Source organism: Gopherus evgoodei, chromosome 4 (assembly GCF_007399415.2).
Source record: "Gopherus evgoodei ecotype Sinaloan lineage chromosome 4, rGopEvg1_v1.p, whole genome shotgun sequence".
In the NCBI taxonomy this organism is placed as follows: domain Eukaryota; kingdom Metazoa; phylum Chordata; order Testudines; family Testudinidae; genus Gopherus; species Gopherus evgoodei.
In genome coordinates, this window is record NC_044325.1 from 67,096,205 (window position 1) to 67,114,992 (window position 18,788).

The 18,788-nt window shown below is 41.9% G+C and overlaps 1 protein-coding gene across 5 annotated transcripts in view; it reads right to left on the reverse strand.

Annotated features, from left to right (window-relative positions):
- The window catches only part of TTBK2 (tau tubulin kinase 2), a 215,266-nt gene that overhangs the window by 96,053 nt on the left and 100,425 nt on the right, over positions 1-18,788 (reverse strand). For 4 of the 5 annotated variants that reach the window (XM_030559596.1, XM_030559595.1, XM_030559593.1 and 1 more), the window contains exons 5-6: positions 15,282-15,422; positions 9,047-9,151 (exon numbers count right to left, since the gene is read on the reverse strand). In XM_030559596.1, coding sequence (XP_030415456.1) covers positions 9,047-9,151; positions 15,282-15,422 — 246 coding nt within the window. Of the gene's footprint in view, positions 1-8,048; positions 8,126-9,046; positions 9,152-15,281; positions 15,423-18,788 lie in introns of those variants that run through there. The other variant, XM_030559597.1, reaches the window with a different exon arrangement.

The following is an 18,788-nucleotide window of genomic DNA, read 5'->3' on the forward strand; positions in this document are numbered from 1 at the left end:
TTTTAGCCTATGTGGACGACATAATTGTAATTGGGCCCAACGAACACATAGTTCAGCACGTAACTAACGCCGTGGTAGCCGAACTAAAGGCCAATGGGTGGCGAATTAATGAGGCAAAAAGCCACCTTGTGCCCTCTCAAAGCTTTTCCTTCTTAGGCCAACATTATGACCCCTACGATTGTGGCCAACCCACCTCGGGGATTCTAGATCCTTGGGTAACAGACCCGCCCGAGAATAAAAAGCAACTACAGAGACTTTTAGGCCTAATTAATTATCACCGACACTTCATCCCAGATAAACACCTCGTGGACCTGGAAACGATCCAGGAACCCCTCTCGTCCAAACGGAAACGGGAAATATGGAGTCCTGAGGCCCAAAAAAGCCTGGAACGAATAGCCACTTGGTTTGCCTCTAACCCACGGCTGGCCCGATATAAAAGGGACTCACCTTTCACCATCACCCTTTTCTTTACACAACATCACTATGGGTACTCAGTATCACAGGACGGGCAACCGGTCTATAACTGGGCCCGACGGCTCAAGGGCCCTCAGTATCGATACGGGCCCATAGGACTCATGTTACTAGCCGCAGGTGAGGCACGCATTTGGGCCCCGCTATCTAGTAAGGGAACCCTGATTGGCCCTGAGGTACACCTCATTCCTTGGCTCACGCGGTTGCCCCCTCCCAGTTTTCATGGAACCAGCCTAACGTGGCAACAGCTGTGTTATGTGGGGGAGATCACGTGGCGGGAATGGACGCTCAAATCGCTGCCAAACGATGTCCGATTCCCAATAGCCTCGGAGCCCCTGTGTATAGAAACAAAATATGACCCCTGGATTGTATCTGATGGGGGCACTTCCCCGACCCCCCGGGCAGGTGTCCTCTGTGCTAAATGCGACCACTTCCAGGTTGACCTCCTTCCCCCGGGTTCATCGGCCCAGCATAGCGAAGTTCATGGGGTCCTTCTCGCTGCCCAGCACGTTACCCGGGCCCATTCCGTTTCTGCTCAGGTCGTGCTAGGCATAGATTCACAATTTTGTCTCAGCATCCTCACGGGAGAGGCTAACCCCACAGCATTTACGCCCCTGTGGGAGACTATTTTTGACCTCGTACGTAAGTTCCCACGGCCCTGGTTTGTAACCCATTGCCCGTCACATCGTCCTGACTCTAACCCCCTCCACTCCGAATTGGATCACAGAATGAGGGAAATTCAGGCACCACCCCAAGTGTGCCTGGGGCAGCAGCCCCAGCTTAACACCGACCCATTCCTCCAATGGCTTCATGAGGATTGGGGGCATTTGCCTAGCGGCCGCCTATACAATCAGTTAGCCCTAGGTGCTCAGGGAAAGCCTGAGGTGCGGCGGCAGGACTGCGAAAGAGTCGTGCAGGCCTGCCTTAAGTGTGCACAAATCAAGTCCCAAAACCGCCCGCGCTACGAGCGGTGGGCGTACGCTGCAGAGTACTTCCCTCCTGGCGCGGTGTGGCAAATAGATTTAATGGGACCCCTACCCGGAGCCCGTCGCCACCCTAAGGCTCTGGTAGTGGTAGATTTGGGCTCCCGTCAAACTCACTGCATTCCCCTGAATACCACCACGGCTGCGGCCGTGGCTGGGGCGCTGCAACAGGTAGCTGCAGCATGGGGTGTGCCCTCCGAGGTTCAAGCAGATGGAGGACCCCCATTTACCAGCAAACGTTTCGAAGCATTAGTGCTGGGATGGGGGGCTTCCCTCCATATTCACTTGAAGTATCACCCCGAAAGTAACGGTGTTGTAGAGCGGAAAATCGGGGTTCTGAAAACCATGATACGTTCAGTTAATCCCAACGATGACTATAAGGGCTGGAGTGCGCTATTACCCCAGGTTCTTATCTCCCTCAATGCAAACTATTCTCGTTGGCCGGAGATCAGCCCCAGACCTAGAGGTCCCTGGACTCCCGTATATCACCCTGACCAACTAGTCTGGGTGGCTGAGCCACAGGCCTCAGGTCGCCGGGAACCCTACGCCGCACAAATTGTAAGTGCAGGTAAATATCCCAATACCTATACGGTTGTGGATGCCCAGGGCACCCACACCTTGGTCCACCACAACTGGATAAGCAAACGTTCTGAGTCAGGAGCGAACTAACGGGGGCCAATAAGGCCGCCTTCTGTTCTGTCTTACAGTTTGCCATAGCGGCAGGAAGCCAGAACGAGGACCGGAGTGGCCCACCTCTGCTGAACCTGAGACGGTATCCTGTGGGCGAAAATGCCCATCAGCTTCTGTTTGCAGCCTATTGGATCCAGGAAGCCCTGGGAGGAAACATCGACTTATCTTCGCTGACCTCTGATAATTGCCTTGCATGTTCTAACAAGCTGTCTGTAAATAGGCCTTTGTTTGATTTATTACCGTTAGTGTTTAACTTTAGTAGTATTAATGGTCCCCTTAATTGCTCTTCCCCCTCAGCTCAGTGGCTCCCTACCGCGCAGTGGACAGGTTGCACGAATGACCTTTTTAACCCCATTTCCCCTCTTGTTTTCCCTATTTTTAATAGAACTAGAGCACGCTGCAGGGACCCACTCCCCTTGTCACCTGCACAGAGACCCATGGCGTCCCATTGTTGGGCATTTTACGGCAGGGAGGGGCATAAAAACCGGTCAGACTCACCCTATTGGGTCGGCACGTATCCGAATTGTTCCCAAACCCTTGTCTATGGCAACGTGTCTTACGGTGACGTTGTTATGGATCGGGACACCCCCTTGCCAATAATCAATGAAACTGTCGTGGAAATAGATGTCTGGGCCCCACCCTTTAGCACCTTTTTTAACCCTCTTAAGCACACCTATTTTTATTCTAATTGGGTTTTAAACAGATTACGACCCGGTCATTTTTGGCTATGTGGCGAGGTTGCCTTTGCGGCACTCCCCCCCAATCCCAAAGGCATATGTACCATTGGCTCTATCCTGATAAAAGGGGGCGGTGTTTATGTTAAAACCTGGCAGCCCAGTTCAGCCGGGAGGGTTCGACGTTCTTGGGGATGGTGGGAGAGGGCGAAGGGGGCGTTGTCCTCTATGGTTTCTTCAGCAGTCTCGTTTAACCCCGTGGGGTACATGTTATTGCGTGAGCAAGTATTATTCCAATCACTGGCTATTGAAACGCTAGCTAATACTACTGCAAAAGGCTTTAGTTTAGTTAATCAGCGGCTAGGTGAATTAGCAGATTATTCTTTTCAGAATCGCTTAATGATACAATTTTTGTTACAATCACGGGATTTTTGTGAAACCCTTGTATCTATGTATCCCCAGTTTAAAGATAAGTGCTGTATCTCTCTTTCTTCTATTTCTGGAAACTTAACTGAAGTAATTGATGATCTTAAGGCCTTAGGAACCGCTGTGCGTGAGTCCAGAGAGACCTTCCGCTTCTGGTCATGGCTGGAGTGGTTGGGGCTTGAAGCCTATAAGGCTTATTTTCAATCCCTTTTTGTGTCGCTTGTGGTGGGCCTCTGCCTCCTCTGCCTTGGGTGTGCTTTTGTTAAGGCCTGTGTTCGGCGGATGGTGGGAAGTGCCCTTATTGCCTCGGCTACTGAGAAACGTCCGCTCGTAGGGGCGGATGCTGACTCAGACACTGAGGTTTAGGTACGTGGGGTGTTGTCGGCCGGAGCATGGGGGCATGTTAGACCCCCAAGTGGGGCCCCAGGGCCAGACTACGGGTGCTCCGGCCTCCACCCCCCAACGGATTTTTCCCCCAGCCCTCAGAACTGCCACTGGTCACGTAGCTGCTCTGAAAGCAGAACTTGCAACAGGAAAAGCAGCCTTGTGGTCAGCCAGCCTGAAGAGACACAGTTCCCCTCGCGACGGTTGCTTCCTGGGTAGAGATGTTGGGGCCCGTCTGCCTCCCTTGTATGGGCATATGCCACTCGCGACCCCCCAATTGGCTTATCACAAACTATGACGACAAATTTACTATATATTGCCGGTCCCCTCCCGGGGACGGGCGGAGAGCCCCCGAATTCCTGTCGAAACCGTATCCAGGCCTGATCACCCTGCAGGCTCTCTCGGCTCACGCGTTTCCTGAAGCCTAACCGGTTGCCGGCCATAATGAAACTGTTGTGGTTTGTATGTGTAAGTATAATTAGCTGTTAAGTATTCTGTACTGATAGATAAGAGGCAAAGACTGATTCCAGCCGCCCCAAGATTCCTGCTAGGGGAAACCCGTTGACCAGGAACTCTTGAAAGCAAGGGGGATCAGTTAAGCCTCACAATTTATTTAGGGAAATTAGTTGCTGCACTTATGATTACTAATAGCACCAATATCACTTCTACTAACCCCTGGAATGATTTAGATAACTATTGGGATTTAGAAAAATACCAGGGCCAGCTTTTATTTGTAATTGCAGTATTTGTATTATTTGCTTTGGTAGTGTGTTGTAAGCCCCAGATGTAACTGATCGTGTTCTCCCTTATCATTATCTGTGATTCATTTAATAAACCCTTATTCTCTTAAACACTAAGAGTGATTGCTTGCGTGCTCTCCGTCGCTACCCGTGGGCACTTGACACCCCCCCCAGGGCATCCAGTGATCGAACCTCCGCCCTACCCCAACGCTCATTACCCGGTAGATAACGGGCACCTGGTGGCCATATTGGTGGAGCAAGGGGCGAGAGTAATCAGTAATCAACAGTTTTTAAGGTCAGGCTTGACACAAGCCCTGGGAATTGGTCCTGCTTTGAGAAGGGAATTGGACGAGATGACCTCCTAAGGTCCCTTCCAACCCTGATATCCTATAATTCTATGAATAAAATATTGAGGACACCACTGACTTCCTAACGTTAGTTGACAATGTTTGCATTATGAAATTGCATCATTACAACATTTTAATACACAGATACAAAAATCAGAATGCAATATTTGGACATTATGGCATGATTATATCGTGGATGTCTCCCTCTTGTCCCTCTGCTTCCTATCTGCTTGGAGAAATTAGAAGGAATCCTTGTAACTCGTGCGTTTTCCTCTCCATTGTTGAGGCACTCTTTATAATTCTCATCTGCTCTACACAGATTCTTATGAGAGGAATCCCTAAAAAGGGATGAGGCACAGAGACTGTCAAGCAGCATGGGGTGGAATTAGACAATGTATCCAAGTTGTGCAATTCCACACAACACAGAAAAGAAATAGACCAAACCATCCCCAAGGGGAGTTGTAGATAAGAAAGTTAAACCTAGTTCTGTGCCACAAAGCAAGGTATCAGTTTTGATGTCTCGCTAATGCAGTAGACACATGAATGGTAAATAAAGCAGCTATCTACCCGAAGTATTTTTCATTGCCCTACCTCTTCTCTTGATGCAAGGCTACCTTTCCTGAAATTGTGGCTGGAAACCCAAGGTCAAATGGAAAATCTCTGGTACAAAAAAGAATTCAGCAAGCAAACCTTTCTGTTTGAGGTGGCTGAAGGAGTATTACAGTCCTAGCGATGGACTTGGTACACTTCATCTTCTCCAGTATCTCATCCATCTTGAAACTGAAGAAATCCTCCCTTCTCACATGGGAAATCTTCCATTCACGCTTGGGCCTCATAAAAAAGGTCCATTGACTTGAGCAAACGTACAGCCTCTCAATTTGTACTTGGATGCTATATGCTCCTAAGTCATCAGCTCCTTTATAGAATTTTTGTTCTCAGTAATTGTTCAATAAGAGTGCCTCTGGTCTTCAGAGCTGAAAATTATTCTAATTCAGGAGCCTCAACCACACACCCTAATAGCTCTTGAAATTGTCTGAAATTATCAGATGTGGAGATGGCATTATCCTTCAAAGAAGGGGAGATGAATATAGCCATTTCTTGTTATTCAGGATTAAGTTGTTCCGTATCTCCAACCCATTGTACTTCCTCAGACTCCAACAAGAGAGTCATTGCTACTGACCAACAGACAGAACCATGTCAGAAATGTCAGTAGCCCAAAGTAGCAGAAGCAGAGGAGATAGAGACGACATGCTGGCTTTTTTGGAAAATGCAAGTGAGTGAGGTGGTGTCCCAGGTTTTAAGCAGGGCCAGCTCCAGCTTTTTTGCTGCCCCAAGCGACGAAGAAAGAAAAAAAAACCTGATTATTGAGCAGCTGCTGAAATGCCGCCAAAGAGGAAGACAGGGAGTTAAGAACCCGTCGCTGAAGTACCACCGAAGAGGAAGAGAAGTGCTGCCCCAATAACAGACAGACTGCCGCCCCTTTCTATTGGCCGCCCCAGGCACCTGCTTCCTTCGCTGGTGCCTGGAGCTGGCCCTGGTTTTAAAGTTCATCTTTAAATATCTACCAATGACTCCCAATGAGTTAGAAAAGAGTCTCAGCCTGTAATGCCACCAAAAACAGAAACAAATTACAGGATCCTGTTATTTTAAAGGTATATTAAACTCTGCACAGTATTTTTCTGCCTTAGTCCAGTGTACTGGGAATTAAATAATGTTCTTTAACTCACCAAAATTCTTTAGTACGACAATTTGGTGGGTTTCCCCATTTCCTCCTCCCATGGGTTTTCCAAGGGATAATGTTTCTACTTTCCCTTAAGGCCTTCCTCCCTAGCCTTCATGCACCCTCTATTTGTATCCCTGCTCCAATAATCCCATATTGAACCTCGTGCCAATTTTAAATATGGGGGTTTTATTATAATGTTCGAATTATATATTTTTGTAATTCCCTCCTGCTCTAACCCATTTCCATGGCATTTCTCCTCACCAAGGTCAACAAAACAAAATAACTTCAGAGTTTGAAAACAAAGACATTTTGGACATATGATGAGTCAAAATAATATTTAGCAAAAACTTTCAAAAAGTCAGTAACTGAAATTCTTAAATAGCATAGACCAGATTCCCAGGTCTGGCTAAGTTGCACTCAGGTCAGGATCTAGGCTCTATGATACCTTTCTGCTATCCCAGTCCTTGGGTTAACTAGAGGTGGGTTCTACCCATTTTAATTTACACAGTTCTGCTGATCAGGAATCTCCTGATTGAAGCATGGCCCAGTCATTTCCCCTCCTGCTCCAGGTCATGCCACAACTTCCTCTACACTGTAATAGGAAGCAAATGGTTTGCAGCTGGTAAAATGGCTTTATGACCCTCAGGAATTCCCAGCCCCAGGTGCCCTTTAGGGAAGCTGTCTAGCTACTTTGCATTGCCTAAGCAGCACAAAGGAGCCAGAGAGCTGAGGACCTGGCACCATAACTTTAAAAGTCCTTTTCTGATTTTTACTAAACTTCCCATTACAATTCAAGGATTCAAGGACAATACATGGCATGAGAAGTTTCAGTGAGATTGGTTTCTTTTGGGGGAAGTTAGGGGTGTTGAAAAATCAGGCTTATTATAAAAAGCCAGAATCAACCTTAACTATGGAGCAGCAACCACCACTCCATAACATACGTTGACTTTTATCATCATATTTTATTAGATTTTTAAAAATAATAAAACTCAAAATTTTTGAAGAATTTTTTTTACTATCTCATTATTTGTGAAATATATTGAGGAAAATCTATAAGGAAATCTAGTGAAGATCAGAATAAGAATCACCATACGGCAGTGAAGAGATGATGTAAACACAGAGGATATTTTGCTTAAAGAAAATGCAACTCAGTTTTATTAGTAGTCATCTTGTTAGTGCAACAAGAAATACTTGCTATTTAACTGAGAGACACAAGTGATTGATTAGTGCAAATAAAAACTAATATGCATTTTCTTTGTTGATACTGTGTCATCATTACAGTATGCATTATACCATCAGAAAAGCCTGAAAATAGATTACATTTCATTAAATAACTACTTCAGTTATACTGCAGGGCACTACAATGAAAAACAAAGGCAACACATGGGATATTATAAGAGAAACATGTATGTGTTAACTGCTTGCAACAGAAAATATAGTATTTCTCTCAATTTTCCTGAAAATACTACCATTGGTGGATGTATGTTAAGATTCTGTAAGTTCAAAAAGTATCTGTTTCATTTCAAAATTACAAATCAGAAAAACAACCATAAAAACCAGTCACACAGAAAAAGACAAAAGCTTATGAAAATAAAAAACTATTTGCTCACCTTTCCAACAGCTGCAGCCACTCTGTTGGTCTCCCCTGCTCTTTGTTTTCATTGCAATGTCCAGCATTATGACTGAAGGAATAGAGTACAGCAGAACCTCGCTAATTTACTTTGCTAATCCACACACCTCGGAATTTGCACACACAAATAGCCATTTTACCCCATCTCTCAGCCAAGATTGAATTGTAAATGCTATTGAGAATCTTCCTATTATTCAACTTCATTACATATACAAAATATTCTAAATAATATTGACTACTATGTTATTCAATATTACCATAAACATTAAAACTAGTCAAACATATAAACTACATTTTATCATGTATTGTCATACATTGTGTTCACTTACTTCCCACTTTGCAAACATCAGGAATTCACAATGGACTCCCAATCAACAGTGAATTAGGGAGGCTCTACTGTACTTATTGCGATGTTCTTATTCAGATCCCTGTATCTATGATCCTTTCTAAATCATAGTCATTCCCCAATTCCTAATTCATATTTGAAAATTACTATATTTCTTATGGCCATATTGTCACTAAATGTAGCTGTATTCTGTTTCATTCTACCATTCCACCCAATTCTTTCCTCTCCAAACCACTGTATGTTTTCAATGTACTGTTTGAGTTTCTCCTCTATATTATTTTCTATAATTTATTTACTATGAAAAGTTTAGCTGTGTTGTAACATCTGTTATTCAGCAAGGTTCTGCTTTTTGCCTAATTTTCCAGCTGGATAGATTGATTGATTGATATACAAGGCATTCAAGTACTGCCCAAGAGTACACAATAAATCTATATCTTAGGCCAAAGAAAGAACCCATGATTCTTCCTGATTTCCTGTCCTTTGAACTTCCCACTAGATCATATGGCATCTCTGTTTGGGATGGAATGAACCAAATTTAGATACTGTATCAATTCAGTCTCCAGGAAAATTTTAGTATATTATCACAGCAAATCAATAATCATTTACAATAATTGTGGAAAAAAAATTCTTACCGGTCTGACATCCCCACATGAGTTTGTAAACTGTCGTGCCAAGCCAAAATCCAGCATGTAACACTTCCTACAAGTGCTAGGGAAACGTCCCATAGCAAAGTTTGACTAGAAAAAGAAACAAAAAAGTATACATTATTGATATATACATATTAATCCATGTCATTTTCCATTACTCTACATCTTCACTTCTGCCCATGTTCCATTCACTTCGGAGAAAAGAACACATTATATTGGCACTGCATACGCCAAAACAGGGATGCAGAATGCTCCCTCCTCTTTTCTGGCTGCCTAGAAAAAAATCTTTAAAGACAAATGGGTTGGAGGGAGAGAGTGTGCATTTGTGGAGGCAGTACATTCTCAAAACTTCAGTTAGATGCAGCGGTTCTCAAAGCCGGTCCACCACTTGTTCAGGGAAAGCCCCTGGCGGGCAAGGCCGGTTTGTTTACCTGCCGCATCTGCAGGTTTGGCTGATTGCGGCTCCCATTGACCACAGGTCGCCACTCCAGGCCAAAAGGGGCTGCGGGAAGTGGTGTGGGCCGAGGGATGTGCTCGCCGCCCTTCCCGCAGCCCCCATTGCCTTGGAGCTACGATCGGTCATACATGTGGACGCGGCAGGTAAACAAACCGGCCCTGCCCACCAGGGGGCTTTCCCTGAACAAGTGGCAGACTGACTTTGAGAACCACTGAGTTAGAGTTCATAGTTCTTGGATTTTGTCTACATAGCCTTTTTTCCTAAAATTTCTCAACACTGCACTGGTTCAGCTCCTCTGATGTCAGCAACATTTCTAATATAACAGTCTGCCTATCACTTGTGTTTTAACCATATGACATAGACTTGTTCAACAAGCCCTAAAAATTATCAATAGAAAAAACAGGGCTAGCCCAAAGAGTTGAAACAAGAGTCTGTGCATTGAGTAAAACCCCTGTACAAGTGGGAGAACTCACCATATTTGAAATTTGGCACTGATGACTGTGGAAAAACTATTGTTGATTTCTGATTCTCTACTGCCTGGTACTTCATGTACCCAGTTTGAATTAAACCAATGAATCCAGTAGTAGCCCTGGTCTTTATAAACTTTGGCCAGGATATCATCCATCTTGGAGCAAAGCAGATGAAGTTCTACAAGAAAGAGACTGAACTCCTGTATCTCTGGAAAGAGACACAAGCCACAACGAATAATGCCAGAGGCAGAGCACAAGTTTATAGATGTATCAGAGAAAGTTAGTATAAAAGAGTCGTCAGACAATTCTGACTCTTATAAGTTAGCTGCTTAAGTTGTCATGATTCACTGGCAAATGTTCTAGTGGCATAACTAATTACCAGAACCTAGTAATTTGCCACTCTTGTGAAAAGAGCCAAAGGAAAAAAGTGTTTATTTAGCTATTAAGCAGTCTAATATTCTATATTGTTTATTAGGTGCAGCAAGGTGGAAAATCCTTGGAATTCCAAATCTATCATTTCCTGGTCTCACTCCCAAAGAATTTAGAAGAGTCAATTAAAAAAAAACATTAAAAACCTACACAGGGAAGCATTTTAACCATAGATTGGACTGTTGCCAAGTGAGTCTGTAACATATCGGCAGAGTTTAAAACGATAGGAGGACCTAACTTCTAGTCTATGTCAGATTTAAGCTTGTTAACTGGTTGCAAGTCTCCTGAATGAAGAAAGAGGATTATTTAAAGCATCTGAGAGCTGCCAAATTGTCACTTGTAAGATTTTACATCATCCATCAGAAATGAACAGATGAAACAAAAATTTAATCTTCAGGAATGGCAGGACCTGTCAAGTTCACCTTCCCACTCAAATCTAGACAGAATCTGAGATACTCTCACTCTGGAAATGAACAAAAGCTTGATATTAATTTAGAAGAATTTATAAAAAGACTCTAATGTGAACTAACTTAAGTGGTTCTGTAAACAGAAGGAACCATTCACAGATGTTATAATGAAGATCAACATGGGCCATGGCCAACTTAGAAAGGCTTGCCATTGAGGGGTATGCTTACTACCTGTCTCCCTCCATGCAGGACAGATACAAACAGAGACAATTGGGGACATATACATTTCCTGATGATGAATTTAGACTGTAAACAAATGAAATTATTTATTTTTTGTACACCAAAGGATTGCACTGAGAAAGGCTTGCCATTGAGATCAGAGAAAATTAAATAGATAAGGAATACTACGTCAAAGAAGAGTACTTGGATAGTCTTTATAAATCAGACTTGGATGCTAGCACAAATTCCACAGTAGAATTTTGCTTTGAGATGTGTCAAAGATAGTACCAAAAACTTGCATTGTAAGAACTGTACAGAGAGGGCATGGACACCTATAATATCCATTTTACAAGATAACTAAGATTTCATAACTTTGTTCTTTTCTTTTTCTGTGTCTTGTCAGATCACTCATCCGCAAGTGCACATAAAAGTATCAAGGCTTTTGAAGTGAGGCTAAGATTGGAAGACTTAGCATGAAGGCACTTACCAGGAACTACACATTTGTTTCTGGCTTCCCATGAGAAGCAAGCAAAGAATATGGCCCATCGCTTTTTACAATGCTTAAAACTTTGTAACCAACCACTTTGAAGCCAACCACTTTGAAATAAGCTTTTAGGCCTATAAGTTCTGTGTCAGGAAAAACACAAACACAAAGCCCAAATGATAAATTTAACTATCAGTTTTCTAAAAACTATAAAAAGCATTTCTGCTGAATAAAGCTGAAAAAACTAAAAATATTAGAAACATATAGCAGTTTTAGGTCCAATGGGTAGATGAAAAAAATAAAAATAAAACAGGAGCAGAAATTTATGTGTTCAGCAGTATTCCATTTATGCAAATAGAGTTTCAATGCCCTCTCGTTCATGTCTACAGGTCTGTATCCACCACTGGACTTACTGCTTCTGGAATGCTGAAGGTCTAAGCTTTGGGCATTTTTCTCCATTAATAATGTGTACTTTTATCTGTAGGTAAAGAATACTCCAAGTCAGAAGTCTACCTTATCCCTAGCAAGTGGGGATGTGTTCTGGTGTTATGTAGCACCTCTCTTAGAAGGAAGGAATAGTTCTAATATAATTTGTGGTTCTCCCTATTGCTCCTGCTCCTGTCCTGGGTCAATATTTAAGTTCTCAATCACTCCTCAACTCCAATGGCTTCATCCAAATTCTTCTCCCTACAGCTACCAGGCTGCCTCCATCCATCCCTTGCCCTCCCATCACATACACATCACCTTCCGTTTCCCAGCTACCTCACAGTCTCCGCACCTTTCAAATTTGATGCTCCACCTATCTCCCTCTCAAAGTATTTCACTCAATCCTACCTGACTCTGGCTCCACTCACCACCCAAAACAAGTCACGGGAGACATACCATTTTTTTTTAAATATAATGCAAGAATGAAGGATAAAAATGAAAATTTCTTAATTCAAAGTGTCTTCAAAGAGGACTTATATCACACCATCCTGCCAACTGGGCATTATAATTAGGGCATGAAATTCAGTGAATACTGTCAGATAACATTAAGTTAGAAGATGAAAATAATGGTGACAAAAAATAGAAGACCTTTGCATGTATGGAATTCAATTGTACATGGTCACAGTAGAGTCTGATATTTTTAATGTACAGCAATATATAGTATGCATGTAGCAAATGCAGTGATAATCTCAGAGGAAACCAGAAAAGTCAAATACCAAAAATATGACCTACTTCACAGCAGAAAAGTATACTATGTGATACTAACCAATAGATGAAAGAAAAATAATTCAGGTTCTCACTAAGTGCATGATCAAAAAATACACTACAATTTATTGGGCAAGGCAGTAATTCTTATTAGTTATTACACTATACATTCAAAAGATAGTTCAATTTATTGTTGTTTATTAAAGGCTAACAATGCATTCATTGCTGTACAATGCAAAAATGTGAAGAAAGTCCCTGCATGAAGGAGCTTACAATTTTTGACATTCATAGAAAAGACAGGCCACAGTGTAATACCAAAAGAAGAGTGCAAAAGAAGAGGGGCAAGGGAATTTTTTGTATTTTTTAAAAAAATATCCCATCTCTTCCTCTCAGTAAGGTAGCAGTGGGAATGGGGCTTATTGTGGCAAAGTGTTCACAGGCTTCATGGAATAAGTGGGTCGTTAGGTTAAATGTGAGAGCCAGGTGAAGTCCCATGTTGTCTCTTATGCATAGAAGAGCCACAAACATGGGAGTGCAAGAAGGGAATTAATGAGGGCAGTAGAATGGACATCACTGACAGCTGTGAAAGGGGAGAGGATGGACACAATAAGAAATTAGATTTGATATACAGACTGAACCTTAGTCATGTAGGACTTTGAAAGGAAGGATCAGGTGAACAAAGGGCAAGAAGCTCGAGGTTTCAAATAGAGGAAAGATGTGTTCAGAGCAACTGGCAAGGAAAAGAACTTTAATTTTGTCAAAATGTAACGTCAGTGATGTAGTTATCAGGGACTCCAAAGAGAAGAAGGATGCATTAATTAAAATAGAAGTGGCCAGGGTATGGACAAGTGTTTTGACTTTCAGACAAGAGAGGAAGAGTTAGATTTTCTGTATGTTGTGGAGGAAGCAGGAACACTGTTTAGTGACCCCTCGCATGTGTGGGGAGGAGAAGGAGGAATTAAAGATAACTTAGGGGTTGTGAATCTGTGTGACAGGGAGGAGGAGAATAGTTTTTCTTCAGCAGTGTAAAACAGAAGAGACATAGAAGGAACCATAAAAAGCTCATTTCTAGCCATGTTTAAAAAAATATATGAAACGCACTAAATAGCAAGGATAATACAGTCATAGGTTATAATCTTACAAAGGAAAAAGGCATGTTTAAAATCAATTATATGCTGAACGTAATACTAAATGCCTGCTATTTAACCTTAGTTCATTGTTTAAAAAAAAAATTAACACACACTTGCTGTTCACCTTAAAATACAGGCAATCTGTAGTTTTTATACTTCTCTAAAGAAAACATATACTTTGTAATTTAGAGAAATTTAACAACAAACCATAGGAGTAATAAATGGACAGATGGTCAGAGATAAGCAAGACTAGAGTGTTGTCTAAAAAAAACTTCATCAAAGAATATTCACAATGGCTAATGCAAAATCTACACTTCAATAGAGATAACAGAAAAAAACAAATGAAAACACTTTGTAAATTAAAACAATCTATAAATTATACCCACACTATACAATCTATAATAAGCTATTAATTTATTTAAGTAAAGCATAGCTTATTATTCATCACTTTATGTTAGTCAACTGCCAGCTTGCAAGTGATGTAAAGGCAGTACTGTAGCTATCTTTTTTTGTGGTTGGAACAAAATGGTATTTACATGGTATTGAAAATACTTTTAAAAACCTAATCAGGCAAATATTTAATTTTAAAGGCACTGAGACCTTCAGGAGTTAGTCTTCCCTGTTAGAGCCGACCATGTCTTAAATATCCTGCTTGTTTAATACTATATCTTCTATTTAAATTTGTGCATACTATTTGAAATTGAAAACTCAGTGTCTTTGTTGGTTAATAAGACTTCCAAACAAAAACAAGCATAATATTACAGAATAATCAATTATCAGAACACCATAATAACTGCTGAGGAATTCCTTTAGAATTATGTACGGTATGTTGCTTTTCCCAAATAAAATTTCTGTACCTACACTATACTCAAGCAACCAAAAGCTTTCTATTTTTAGTGGGTTTTACCCAAAGCTTGGGCTTTGACAATGTAGCATATCATGCATGCCACAACAGTTTTCTTCCATATGCAGAGATGGTTTGTTTTTCTTTGTTATTCATACATTAGATTCCATACCACAACTTAAATTAAATTAATTCAATATTATGAAACTACTATTAAAATTCTTACAAATATTTCCTATGGTTAAAGTTTACTCCCTTTGATTTCTTACATTAAGAGTCTGCTTCTATAGTCCAAATAATCTCTAATCATATTTTATTCTGCGGTGGGAGTTACTGCTATATACGGTCTCTATAACTGACAGATGAAAATGCTAATTCAAGATGACTTGGAGGACGACCGCCATTTATACCAGTTGCAGTCTGGCACAAATTAAATAAATTTTGCAATGCCATCTTGAAAGATTCATATCTAATTCTCTTCCCTTTCTAACTTTTTCAAATTAACATCTAATACATTGCCCTTTCTTCTTAATACTGTCAACTAAGGCCCACATATTCATTACTGGTTTTGGCTTAAGAAGGAATTTACTGGTTTAATGTCTCTGTGCAGGAATCCCACAGAATGAATGCTCTCAATGGACTCAAGAATCTGCCTTCCCAGGCGCAGGGTGGTACTCATGGTGAAGGTCCCTCGAGACTGGCTGCGACGCAGATCTGCCAAATTCCGACCCTAATCAAAACATAAGAACATTTTCAGGAGCAGTCCCAATAACAGTATTCACAGATAATGTTAATAAATTATTTACTTATCTTATCTTAAACTGAGTCAAGATGAGTGAGGTAATATCTTATATTGGACCAACTTCTGCTGGTGAGAGAGACAAGGTGTCGAGCTTACATCTCTCACACCAACAGAAATTGGTCCAATAAAAGATACTACCTCACCCACATTGTTTCTCCAATATCCTGGGACCAATATAGCTACAACACTGGATGGTTTTCTTAAACTGCTCACAATGGAAGTCTTAAGAAATGCATCTTAGAACTCGCCCCTCACCCATTGTACTCTTTGAGGAGACCACATCTTATAGATGAATAGTTTCCAAGTTCAAAAGGAACCATTATGATCATGTAATTTGAGATCCTGTATAACACATGCCACAGAACTTCCCCAAAATAATTCTAGAGCATATCTTTTAGAAAAGCATCCAATCTTGATTTAAAAATGGAGAAGGTGTTCTAAATTTATATGCAAAATTCTCTATATATTTCAGACATTAAATTTAGAAGCTGTTTTTGAAAATGTGACTCACTGTTTCTGATTTCAGATAACCTGAATCACACCAACTTGGATCTAGCAGAAAAGTGATTTTGGCATATTTGTCAGTTAGGATTAGAGCTGGACAACATTTATGGGGAGAAATTTCAGTTTCGGTCCACCTAAAACTATTTGTAAATTTACATTTGAGTTCGCAGAATAGTTTTGACCAAACCAAAAAATTTTGGAAATTTCCAAACAATTCGTTTCATGTTGACCCAACTCAACATTTTCCATTTTAGATTTTGGGCATTTTGATAAAAACAAAGGAGGACTAGATTCAAAAGCGGCTGGAGGTGGAAATGAGGAGGTGGGTCTCCTCATATCTTTTAGCCCAGTGGTTAAGGCACTCACCTGGCATGTGGGAAATGCAAGTTCAGTTCCTCTCTTTCTGACGTGAAGTACAAATTTGAACTCGTCTCTCCCACATTTCAGGGGAGTGCCCTATCCACTTAGCTATGTGATGTTCTAGAGAGAGAGAGAGAGAGTCTATGAATTTCCCACTATGAATTCAAATGGATAGTCTTGAAGCCAGGGAAAGAGGGTGAGAATGACTCTAGTTTGGTAGTTAGAGCACTGACATAGGATATGGGAGACACAAGTTCAAGTCTGTGCTCCAATGATTATTTAATTATTTATAAGTTTTGGAACAGCTTCAACAGGAGAGACTGTGAAGGACCCAATTGGAATATTCCATAGCCACATAGCTAAGGTACTCTACCGCACTGTGATAGACCCAAGTTCGAATCCCTTCTCCATTTCAGAGAGAGGGTGGAATTGAACGTGGCCCTTTCACGTCTCAGGTAAGTGCCCTAACATTGGGTGAACAGTCATGAGGAAAGTGGAACCCCCTCCTTTCCCTGCCATCTTGTGGAACTAGTTTTCCTTAGCTTTTTCAAATTCACCAAAATAGAAATGATAAAATCAGAGTCAGAACAAAACACATTTTGTTTCAACTCATCTCAAAGTTTAACTTTTCAATTTGCTAAAAATTTTGAAAGACTTTCTTTTCGATTCAACCTGAAACAAAAGAGATTTTACTATTTTTTTGTATTTCCAACAAAGCAGCTCTAGTGATAATAGAGTCTTTTATCTGCAACCTTCTGAGTACATGGCAGCCACAGAGAATAAAAACACAATACAAGTTTTCAAAGAAATCCTTACATGCCGTTCTTTTTGAATATCCAAGTAGCAGAATGACTAGCAATGTGTATCAGAGCCTACTGCTTTTTCAGGTTCTTTTAACTATCAGCACATTTTTCTCCAAAGAAAAGTCCCATCATTTTAAGTTTCAGAGTGGTAGTCATGTTAGTCGGTATCAGCAAAAAGAATAAGGAGCACTTGTGGCACCTTCTAGACTAACAAATTTATTTGGGCATAAGCTTTCGTGGGCTAAAACCCACTTCATCAGATGCATGCAGTAGAAAATACAGTAGGAAGATATATATAGGGAGAGAACATGAAAAAATGGCTGTTGCCATACCAACTCTAAGGAGACTAATCAATTAAGGTGGGCTATTATCAGTAGGAGAAAAAAAAAGTCTATAGTGATAATCAGGATGGCCCATTTCAAATAGTCGACAAGAAGGTGCGATTAACAGTAGGGGAAAAATTAGCATGGAGAAATAGATTTTAGTTTGTGTAATGACCCACTGTAGAGGTGTGGGACTCACCCCTGCAGTGCCTCCCGCTGGCATGCCTGGGAATTAGCTTTGTCCTCTGCAGGGCGCCCTCTGCCAGTGGTGTCCCGTCCGTTGTCTGCTCCTGTTCTAGTGGCCGGCTGCAGCCTCAAAGTCTAGCCCCTTTGTCACAGGGGCCAGCCACAGCCTGTATCAGGCCACACTCTTCTTCAGCCAGGTATAGTGCAAGGGGAAGGGGGGGACTCAGGCCCCCCCACTACTCTGGGTCCCAACCCAAGGACCCTCTAGCGGCAGCCTCCCTGCGCTCTCTCCTCCCTTATCAGACTTGTCCCTGGGCCACTTCCCCTTCAGCTCTGTGCACCCGCTCAGCCCTTTGTAGCCAGGTCTGAAGTCTGGGGTTTTCCTTGGCTGGAGCTCCCCAGCTCCTTCTGCCCTTCCCCAGCACTGCTCTGTCCAAGGTGCTACCTTCAGCCCTGGAGCCAGTCCTCCTCCCTTGGCAGTCAGGGAGAGACTCCCCTTCCTCCTGCTAGGCAGCCTTTATATAGGGCAGGGGTAGGCAACCTATCGCACCTGTGCCAAAGGTGGTACACAAGCTGATTTTCAGTGGCACTCACACTGCCCGGGTCCTGGCCACTGGTCTGGGGAGATCCGCATTTTAATTTAATTTGAAATGAAGCTTCTTAAACATTTTAAAAACCTTAATTACGTTACATACAACAATAGTTTAGTTATATATTATAGACTTATAGAAAGAGACCTTCTAAAAACATTAAAATGTATTACTGGCACACGAAACCTTAAATTAGAATGAATAAATGAAGACTCAGCACACCACTTCTGAAAGGTTGCTGACCCCGATATAGGGCCTAACCCGGCCCTGATTGGTTGCCTCTGCCTTACCCTGATTGGCTCCTAACAGGCCTCTGCTGATTGGCTGCCAGTTTTTGCAGAGTCAAAGGCCTGTTCCAGCCTTTTTCTCAGGAGGTGGGGCACCACCCCACCACACCCATCCATTCCCAGTCTTTATTCAAGCCTAATTTAATGGTGTCCAGTTTGCAAATTAATTCCAGTTCTGCAGTTTCTCATTGGAGTCTGTTTCTGAAGTTTTTTTTGTTGAAGAATTGTGACTTTTAGGTCT